This window comes from Gossypium raimondii, chromosome 10 (assembly GCF_025698545.1).
Source record: "Gossypium raimondii isolate GPD5lz chromosome 10, ASM2569854v1, whole genome shotgun sequence".
NCBI classification, from domain to species: domain Eukaryota; kingdom Viridiplantae; phylum Streptophyta; class Magnoliopsida; order Malvales; family Malvaceae; genus Gossypium; species Gossypium raimondii.
The window spans coordinates 58,531,417-58,542,441 of NC_068574.1; the positions used below are offsets into that span (position 1 = coordinate 58,531,417).

The following is an 11,025-nucleotide window of genomic DNA, read 5'->3' on the forward strand; positions in this document are numbered from 1 at the left end:
GGGAGATTCCAGCCTCCAGTTGTCTCGTTCCGCCTTAGGTTCAATCATCGGCTTTTAGATGATCCTTCCCAAACCAAATAAGCCAGTTATAGTGGAAGAGGACGCCTACGACCACCAGCTCCAATGATTTAGACTTACAATTTAGTGGAACCTGACTCTAGCCAACAATCGCTTCTGTGGGATCGTCTTATGCTAGATCAACGCTTCTCAATGGCGAATCCCACGCCATTTTGTCTCTTGGGCTCGCCAACCTCTGACGCAGTAAGCTAACGAACCGACTGTGCAACCTTCCCAAAACATACAAAGCAGCCGCCTTTGCATACGTTGAAAAACTTACTTCTTAAGGGACTTGGACGGAAGCGTCAACCCCGTAGTGCGGAGAAACGATGAATACTCAGCGAGGAGGCTAAGTATGGATTCTAAGCCTCATGAACCCTTTTGGGGATTTTTGACAACCTTCGGCTAGATGGGTTTAGTGGCTCATGGTTGTGATAGAAAAGAAAATAAATAAAATAAAAATTGAGATTTTAGTAAAAAGAAACATGAGAAGAACAAAAGCCTAGACTTTTGGGGAGAGAGTGTTTTCAAAAAAATATATCGGATCCCCTTTTGAGTCACTTCACCCCCTATTTATAGTGCTAGGGGAGATAGTTTAATCCTACTTAAATTCCTAAAAGATAAATACATTTAATTGAAGATAAATAAAGATAAAATAAAATCCTAAAAATAATCCTTAATAATTATCTCAATATTAATTATCCTAATATAATTAAAATAGAGTTTAATAGAATAAAATCTCTTATTTTTGCATTTCAACCCTTGTGTCCTCCATGCTTGCACCTTTGGCACCAACTTTTCCTTGTGTCGCACATTGGCCCATTTTATCTTTAAATTCACGCTTTTGGCCCTTAATTTTGCTTTTGCCTCAAATTTAGTCCCTATGAGATAAAAGATCATAAATAGCTCAAATTAGCAGGATCATACTTAGAATAAATACATAATTAATACATAAAAATACGTTATTCTAAAGTGTTATCACATCCAAACTCATGAAAGGTGTGATTTTAAAAGCAATGATACCGTCTTGATGATTCTGCAAAACTTTTCTTTAATAGACTTACTGTACTCTGTATGTTAGTGATAGTCACCATCTCACCAACTGGAATATGTCTGCAAGAGAATGGATATCTTGCTATATATTTTCTAATGCATTGAACTTTAACCATAAAAATATACAATTATGTGAATCTTTAAAGATGAGTAGGAGCAAATAGGGATTCTGGTTAAAAAATGCTAAAAATTTGATTTACTCCATTAAATTTATAAAAAAATGATAGAAATTACATTTTTACTACTATTAAAATAAACAACCTAATTTCGGCCCTTCAAAACAAATGTTCTTAGTTTCACAATATCCTTGCCTACAAATTTGGACCTTCTTTGTGAAAAGGAAAATTACTAGGCCTACGGGGTCAGTTTCTGCCAATTTACATATATGAAAAGTAAACAAAGTTGATTAGAAATATCGTGTTGAACCATTCCTGATTAATCGTCAATGGGGGGCTCCATAGTTGCGTGATCCTACTGGAACTATACTGCGTTTACTTTGAAGTCTCCCCTTATCATTTTCCTATAGTTTTTTATTTCTTTTTTATTATGTTTTTTCTGCCCATATAGTTTCAACGTTTTTCTCCCAAAATTTTAATTATTTTTATTGCAATTAATTAAATTAGAGATGATATTATATGTGATTGAGAATAAAATAATATTTATATGTTTTAACCATTAATAATGAAACATTATTTTATTGGTACCTAAAAATTATATATTTTAGGATATTCTAATATAAGCTTTCTTTTATTAAGTAGGATAATTTTTTTTCTTTTGTACAAATAGAAAATGTATTGACCATAAAAACCAAACCCCAAGTAGACGCATTTAACTAAAGCAGGCCCATGGAAATCATTGCCACATTACAGTAGATAGAATGCGATAATATCATCATTCTAAAACTATATATTGCTCTCTGCTTCTTCATGATGACCCACGCACTCTCAATTACAAATCCATCTTATCAATTCACAATTTGTTTCAAGTTGATGGATCCATCAATAAACCATTTTCAAGCGTCCACCTCTTTTTTCCTTATGATTCTTCTCTCATTCTTCAACTTGCAGGGTCTTAACTTGCTTTGTTTAGCAACAGCAAGCCCTCTAGTTAGAGGAAATGACACTGATCAACAAGCTTTACTCCAGTTGAAAGCCAAGATAACTGGTGATCAACTCAACATTATGGAGTCCTGGAATAGCTCCATTCACTTCTGCCAATGGATCGGTGTTACATGCGGTCGCAAGCATCCAAGAGTCACCAAGTTGAAACTTCGAGTCCTCAAACTCTCTGGATCATTGTCACCCTACATTGGAAACTTGAGCTTCCTCAGGGAGTTGGATCTTGCGGGCAACAGCTTCTACAACCAAATTCCTCGAGAAATCGGTGGTTTAAGAAGACTGGGAGCATTAGACCTCTCCAACAACTCCATCAATGGTGAAATTCCTTCTAATTTATCTGCTTGTTCTAAGCTTATATTAGTTGATATGTCGAACAACCAGCTAACGGGAGAAATACCTTCTTTGCTGGGTCTCTTGTCAAACCTGAAAAACTTGGTTTTTTTTAACAACAGTTTGAGAGGGAATATCCCACCTTCACTGGGGAACTTGTCATCCCTGGAGAAACTTGGTTTGACGTATAATGCATTAAGTGGGATTATACCTGAAGCTCTTGGAGAACTGAGAAATCTCCGGTTTTTTGGCTGTGCCGGAAATGCAATCTCTGGTATTATTCCTGTCACAATGTTCAATCTGTCTAATATTAGAGACTTTGATATTGGTATAAACAAGATTCGAGGCACTCTTCATTCTGATTTAGAAATCAATATGCCTCATGTTGAGTTCTTTTCTGTATGGGGAAACCATATCTCTGGACAAATTCCAAATTCATTATTCAATGCCACATATCTTGAATTTCTTCAACTTGATAAAAACAGATTCACTGGAAATGTTCCTTCATTAGAAAAGCTAGATAAACTGTTTAACCTTGCACTAGGAGGAAACCATTTGGGACAACGAAGAGAAGGTGATTTGAACTTTCTTTGCACTTTAGTCAACAATACCAAACTAGGATTTGTAAATGTCGCCGAAAATAATTTTGGAGGGGAATTTCCTGAATGCATTAGCAATTTTTCTAGCAACCTTCGGGGTTTAGGAATGGGTGGGAACAACATTTGGGGAAGAATCCCGGATAGGATAGGAAATCTCATCAATTTGGAGGTGATTTCGGTCTCAATAAATCAACTATCAGGTCCCATTCCCTTTAATATTGGGAGCCTTCAAAAGCTAAAACAATTTTCCGCTGACAATAATGGTCTCTCTGGGACTATTCCCCACTCCATTGGAAATTTAATAGCGTTAACCGAACTTGATTTAAGTTCTAACAATCTTCAGGGCAGCATTCCTTCAGGTCTAGGTAATTGCAAAAATTTGATTCTAATGGATCTTTCTTATAATAATCTTAGTGGACCAATACCCTCCGAAATACTAGGACTATCATCCTTGTCCATTGTACTAAGCTTATCGTCAAACTCTTTGACTGGTGAGCTTGCTGTTGAAGTAGAAAAACTGAAAAATCTAGGTACATTGGGTGTTTCTCACAACAGGTTATCTGGTTTGCTTCCAAAAAACCTAGGTAGTTGTGTAAGTCTAGAGAAGTTGTTCTTGGAAGGCAATTTGTTTGAAGGACCCATTCCATCATCTTTGAGTTCATTGAGAGGTCTTGAGGCATTGGACTTATCTGACAATAATCTTTCCAGTGGGATTCCGGAATTTCTTGAGCGATTTGGGGCATTAACGTACCTAAATCTCTCTTTCAATGATTTTGAAGGAGTAATACCAAGTGAAGGAGTATTTAAGAATGCAAGTGCTACATTTATTGAGGGAAATAGTAAGCTTTGTGGAGGCATCCCTGAGTTACACTTGTCAAGGTGCAACTCCAAAACATCAGCAAACACTTCCCTTAAATTGAAGATCGCAATAATTGTTGTGATTTCAGGAGTGACTTTAGTATTCTCTATTTTCCTCATCATTTGGTTTAGAAAGAAAAAGGAGCAGAAGCCAACGACCACTCTTGTAGAAAATTCTCTTTTACAGTTATCATACCAAAGCATCCTAAGGGCTACTAACGGATTCTCCCCTCAGAATTTAGTTGGTTCGGGAAGTTTCGGATCTGTATACAAGGGAATTATTGAAGCGAATGGGGCAGTTATTGCAGTAAAGGTGTTTAATCTTCTAAATCATAGAGCTTCCAGGAGTTTCTTGGTTGAATGCGAGGCTTTGAAGAACATTCGTCATCGTAATCTTGTCAAGGTATTAACAGCCATTTCCAGTATTGATTATAAAGGCAATGATTTTAAAGCCTTGGTGTATGAGTTCATGGAAAATGGAAGCTTGGAAGATTGGCTACATCCATCTGTTGGCATGAATAAACCAGAGACGATGAGAAACCTAAACTTCTTTCAAAGATTTAATGTGGCCATAGATGTTGCTAATGCACTCGAATATCTGCACCATCGTTGTGAGACGCCGATCATTCATTGTGACCTCAAGCCAAGCAATGTTTTACTCGATGGGGAAATGGTTGGTCATATAAGTGACTTCGGCTTAGCAAAAATCCTTTCTGGAGATAAGCCTAACTTTTCTACTAATGAATCAAGCTCCGTTGGATTAAGAGGAACTATCGGCTATGCTCCACCTGGTATGTTCACTTTTTTCATTTCTTTAATTATTTAAAAGAACAAAAATCGATCTAAAAGCAGTCTTGTTATATATTTAGAGGTTTTACACTACAATTATTTATATATGTATTTTGTGACGAATTAATTATAGAATATGGCATGGGAAGTGAGTTATCAAGAAATGGCGATGTGTATAGCTATGGCATCCTCTTGTTAGAGATGTTAACAGGGAAAAGGCCAACGAATGAAAGGTTTACAGAAGGTTTAAGTCTTCACAACTTTGTCAAAACAGCTTTGCCCGATCGAGTGGTTGAGATTATAGATCCCATTCTTCTTCAAGAAAGTGTCAGAGGAGGAATAGTTGCGGACATCACTCTTAATGAAAACAACTTAGGAAATGACATACATCTTCAGTGCTTGAATTCAATATTCGAAATAGGACTCACTTGTTCTACTGAATCACCGAGTGAGAGGATGGACATGAGTAATGTTATTACCAAGCTTTGTTCGATTAGAGAGAAGTTTCTTCGTCCAACTCGGTTACGTCGTGGTGTTTGAACTTTGTAAGCTACTCAGTCAGCAGGTAATAGTGTCTTCTATCTTAGTGAAATACTCATTTGTTTCGTCACTTTAGTTTTGTTTGATAAAGTGTGTTTGGAGTAGAACATTTAAAAAAACATATATAATTTTAAATTAACAAACACATCTCTCTCATATTCTCTCTTCTCATTATTGTAACTTTGAAGGATTGATTTTTATAAGATGAAAAATTATTATCTCCCTTATTTTGTTTCCTCTCATTTTTCTTCCCTACTAATTACACTTAACAATCTCACCATTAAACAAATCTCTACTGTTCTCATGATATGATGTGCTTAAATAAATCCAGTTGCAGGTATCTAAGGTGTTGTATGGATGAACTTCAAAGAGGCTTAAGTCCGATAAAGTGCTTGATGTTCTCCAAGAAAATAGAAGAAAAATGGAGTTCTTTTTCTTGTTTTCTACCAATAGTTTTCAGTGTAATGTGTATAAAAATACTTCGTTTTTGTCTTCGCATCATAACTCATAAGCTACTAGATTGTGATGAAGTCAGACTATAAATAACAATGTTGAATTTTGTCTTTGCATCTTAACTCATAAGCTAGTAGATTATGATGAAGTCAGACTTTAAATAACAGTGTTGGATTTTAACTTTGCATCTTATTGTATCAGTCATGGTATTGAACATGTTAGTCATTGGCTGTTCATAGGAACCTACTTTTGCAACTTTTTAGAATTGCATAGTTTTCCAAAGCCCATTGGCTTCTATAATCATAGACTTCCATCCCAGATTTTCAAAATAAATTAATAACTATTAGTCCAACTTTCTTTTTGAATTTGGAGGTTGCTCTTAGTTGAATTCTATAATATAGATTATAAATAAGCGAAAAAAATAAAAATAAAAATTTAACAAATGAAATTTAGAAAATTTTCAAAATACATATATCTTTTTCTAGATTTTTACTTTTTGGAACTTAAAATAATTAAAAACACAAAAGATTAAAATTTTATAAAATTCAAAAGCAATTTATTATAATCATATTTTTAAAATTTAACCAATTTAAGCGATAGATTATCGGTTATTGAAATATATAAAACCGAACCGACCAACTTAATTGACTCACAATTATTATTCTTAATTTATTTTAAAAATATTTATAAAATAATATATACTATAATTTTAATTACCTAAACCCAAAGTTAAATTACTCAACCCAACCAACAATCCATTAATATTTCAATTAATTTAAAAAGACTTGTAATGTCTTTATGCACGAATTAGAAAGAACACTTAGTGTATTCTTTGGAGGAATTTGTTTGGAATTTGTTTAAGTGCATAAACACACTGTTTTGATGTTGAAATTATAACTAAGTTTTTCATGAAAAAGTCTTTAGGCAAACTGCATAACCAAATTTTTTTGTCCATCTTTCTTATTTTATTCTTTTAAGAAGTAAATCAAAACCATAAAATCAATTCTTTTATGAGTAACTATTCTTGTAATTTCTTTCTTTGTTACCGAGTCGCCCATTTCCTAGTTTCAATCAAAGTTTCTTGGGATTCCTTGGGGTAGTTTTTGCCAAATGCTTTAACCATTGACCAATTGAATGCCTTGGCTTAAATTTCCAGTCAACTCTTTTTACAGTGCAAGACTTTGGGGGTTGTTCTTCATAATCACTACTAACAACCCACTCAATTTCTTGTACCATTAACATAGCACTAATCTAAGATATCCTTCGATCCCACTATCTTCTACATCTTTTGGCAGGAGATGCGTAAATTACAATTTTCGGGTACATCTATTGTAGTTAAAGATGGTGTCACATGTGAATGGTTAGTGCTGCCATGACAACAAAAAAATGACGTCGTTAGGTTCAGGTATTGAACTAGTGGACGAAAAAAAAAATTCGGATACTAATCTAGGATAAAAAAACCATAGATACCAATTTAGGAGAAATGAACAAACTCAAATACTAATGTTATATTTAACCTTATTTTAAATTAATTATGATTATATTTATACGAATAAAATATTTCAAAACTTCAAAAGAATCATAATTTTGAAAAATAAGTATTCAAATCTCAACTCTACAACTTTAAATCATACAGATAAAAATAATTATAATTTTAATAAAATTGTGATAATTACCCATTTAAAAATAATTATAATTATTAGATAAAATTATAATAATGTTAAATATTAAATTATAATATTAATTTTTTATTAAATTTGTCTTCAAAATATTTTGAAATTAAAATTGAATAGTAAAATAACTTGTGACAAATGTGTAATATAAGCTTTTTAATTGGCCTAATAACAAAGTTAGTCTTGCAATGTTTACACATTCTATAAATTTGTTCCTAAATCTAAAAAATTCAACAAATATATCATTTTATTTTTATTCTAAAATTATAAAATATATTAAAAATATTTTTATATTTACTTTTTAAATTTTATAAATTATATATACTTTTTTTCATCAATCAAACATGTGAAAACCCCCAAAAATAAAGTTATTTGCCCTCCAATTTCTTTTAATTTAGTCCCCTTTTTCTTTTGCTACATTAGTTCATCTCAAATTCCTAATTAACCCCCCATAAAGAATATCAAAATTAACAAATTTATAAATTTAGAAAAATGGTTGGATTGACGACACCAACTCCGACATTCTTACTCTTTGCTACAGAGATAGTACTAATAAAACATTGGAGGCTGAATTTATTATTAGGCCAATAAAACAAAGCTCACGTTAGACTTCTATTAGGCAACTAAGGAAACCGATAGGCAACTAAGAGAAGAGTGACTAAATATTTAATTTTGAAAAGTTGAGTGACTGAAATGAAAATAAAATTAATAGTTGGGTGACCAAAATAGAACGACTGAATAAATGGGTGACAAAAAAATGAATTCTTTTATGAGTTGCATTGATTTTATACGTTATGCATGTTTTGTGTATTTTCTATTATATTTCAGCCTATATAATGGCTTCATTAGTTATGAATAATATAGGAGTAACACGTTTTCTCATATTGTGTTTTACGAGTTAACAGTGGCATCAAAGCTTGGTTAAAAGAGCAGCAGTTTAGTAGAGAGAAAGAGTTAAGAACGAGTTTAAAAAAAAGGGAGTGTGTATTAGTTAATTTTGCAGCAGCAAAACTAGTACTCTGTAACAATGGCATCCGAAACTTTTGTTCAACCAGCGATTCCTCGCTTTGATTGTCACTATGACCATTGAAGCATGCTAATGGAAAATTTTCTTAGGTCTAAGTAGTATTGACAAGTCGTCTCTGAAGGAATCACAGGACCAATAGCTGGTATGATGACAGATGCACAGAAGGCAGAGTTTGAAGGGCTAAAGTGGAAAGATCTCAAAGCAAGGAATTATCTTTTCCAAGCAATTGATCGTACAATCTTGGAAACTATTCTTTACAAAATACTTCCAAACAAATATGGGATTCCATGAAGAAGAAATATGAAGGTTCAAATAGGACCAAGAGGCAACAACTACAAGCTCTACGATCTGAATTTGAAACATTGCGGATGAAATCAGGAGAATCCATTTCTGATTTTTCTCAAGAACAATGTCGATTGTCAACAAGATGTGGATTCATGGTGAAAAGATGGAGGATGTGATTGTTGTTGAGAAGATTCTTCGCTCAATGGCACCGAAATTCAACTACGTGGTCTGTTCAATTGAAGAATCAAAGGATATAGATCTTCTATCACTTGACGAACTGCAAGCCTCTTTACTGGTTCTTGAGCAAAAAATAATTCAAAAAGACAAAGAGGAGCAATCATTGCTGCTCTCGTCCAATTTTCATAAAAAAGGAGGACGAGGACAAGACAAAGATAGAGAGAACAATGAAGGGATAGGTTCACAACATCAACAATCTCAGGTTGATCACAGTTTCATATTTCGAGGAAGAGGCAGAGGCAGAGGAAGAGGAAAAGGACGTAGAGGCCACTAATCAACAACTGAACATTCAAAGTCAGTTGACAAGTCGAATGTGGAGTGCTATCGTTCTCATAAGTATGGGCACTCTCAAAACGAATGCAGAATTAATCTGCCAAAGGATAGTGGAGAAAAATCAAATTTTACAGAAACAGAAGAGGTGATATCTTTGTTGATGATTTACAACACCAAGGAAGACACGAACAAGCAATTATGGTACCTGGACACCGGTTGCAGCAACCATATGTGTGATGACAAAGAATTTTTTTCAATTTTGGATGATTCATTTAGTGAAGATTGGCAACAACACCAAAATTTCTGTTATGGGAAAAGGCTGAGTAATAATCAGAACAAAAGGGAATAATTTTCAAGTAATCTCTAATGTTCTTTTTGTTCCAGATTTGAAGACCAACTTGTTAAGCATTGGCCAATTGCAAGAGAAGGGCTATGAGATTACAGTAAAAAATGGTATTTGTCGGATTCTTGATGACAAGTTAGGCTTGATTGCTCAAACTAAAATGACAACAAACAGAATTTTCCCTCTCAATTTGGATAATGTTTCCCAGACTTGTTTCTCAACAAGGCTCAATGATGATGCATGGTTGTGACACTTTTGCTATGGTCAATGATGATGCATGGTTGTGACACTTTTGCTATGGTCATCTAAATTTCAATGGAATAAAGACACGACAACAGAAGAAAATGGTGGTTGGCCTTCCAATATTCTCTACTCCAACGAAGATATGTGAAAGATGTATTGTCAACAAGCAACATAGAGATTCGTTTCTGAAAGGAAAAACACAAAGAGCAAGAGAATTATTGGAGATTGTACACTCTGACCTTTGCAGACCAATCAATCCTACTTTCAGTGGAGGTAAACGGTATATAATCATTTTTATTGATGATATGAGTCGCAAAACATGGGCTTTTTATTTTTACAAGAAAAATCTAAAGCCTTAACAGCTTTCAAAGCTTTTAAGGCAATTGTTGAGAAAGAAGCAGGATATCCAATTCAGGTGCTACGCACAGATCGTGGTGGAGAATATAACTCACATGAATTTACAGATTTTTGTAACACACATGGAACTAAATGATACCTGACCACAGTCTATACTCCACAACAAAATAGGGTATGTGAGAGAAAGAACCGCGCAATCATGAATATGGTAAGAAGCCTTTTGGCGATGAGCAGGGTGCCAAAGAATTTTTGGCCTGAAGCTGTCAATTGGAGTATTCACATCTTGAATAGAAATCTAACAATAGCTGTTCAGAGCATGACACCATAGGAGGCATTGTTGGAACAATGGCAGCAGCAAAAGAAAACAAGGTTGCAAAACAAAATTTGCAAAACTGAAGCAAGAAGTATCGAAGCAAAAGAAAAACAAAGCAAAGCAAAAACAGTGAACAAAAATTGAATACTCAGCAAATTGTAACTGAACATTACCTATTTTCATTCAAAATTTGAATATATAAAAGAGTTACAAATTTGATTCATTTGACAGTTACCTAATGACATAACTGCTCCCACTTAAACTAAACTAATACAAGCTTAAGTCAAATACAAAATAAGTGACATATCGCCTTTACATCATCAATCCAATCACAAACTTAATCCAACTAACTTTGGAAACTAGTTAAAGTTGAACTAAACTAAATTACAAAAGAACAAAACATCCAAAGTTGATTGCTTCATCCGGTTCACTTGGTCTTGCACGCCAAGCAATATCACCAAGCTCAATAGCCAACCA

General features: G+C 33.8%; 1 protein-coding gene and 1 pseudogene across 1 annotated transcript; both read left to right on the plus strand.

The window, feature by feature from the left end:
* The first annotated feature begins 1,986 nt into the window (after positions 1 to 1,986).
* On the plus strand, positions 1,987 to 6,039 carry LOC105776865 (probable LRR receptor-like serine/threonine-protein kinase At3g47570). Its single transcript, XM_012599811.2, has 3 exons — positions 1,987 to 4,806; positions 4,938 to 5,369; positions 5,676 to 6,039. Exons 1-2 carry the CDS (start codon positions 2,037 to 2,039, stop codon positions 5,342 to 5,344), a joined length of 3,177 nt encoding a protein of 1,058 aa, XP_012455265.1. The 5' UTR covers positions 1,987 to 2,036; the 3' UTR covers positions 5,345 to 5,369; positions 5,676 to 6,039.
* Positions 6,040 to 8,784: 2,745 nt separating this feature from the next.
* LOC128033864 (uncharacterized) lies at positions 8,785 to 9,402 on the plus strand (annotated as a pseudogene).
* The last annotated feature ends 1,623 nt before the right edge of the window (positions 9,403 to 11,025 follow it).

Excerpts from the sequence above, each read along its gene's own strand:
- LOC105776865 (XM_012599811.2), top strand. The coding sequence starts at position 2,037 with ATGATGACCCACGCACTCTCAATTACAAATCCATCTTATCAATTCACA. Across the intron at positions 4,807-4,937 it reads TATCGGCTATGCTCCACCTG|AATATGGCATGGGAAGTGAG; the intron begins GTATGTTCACTT and ends AATTAATTATAG.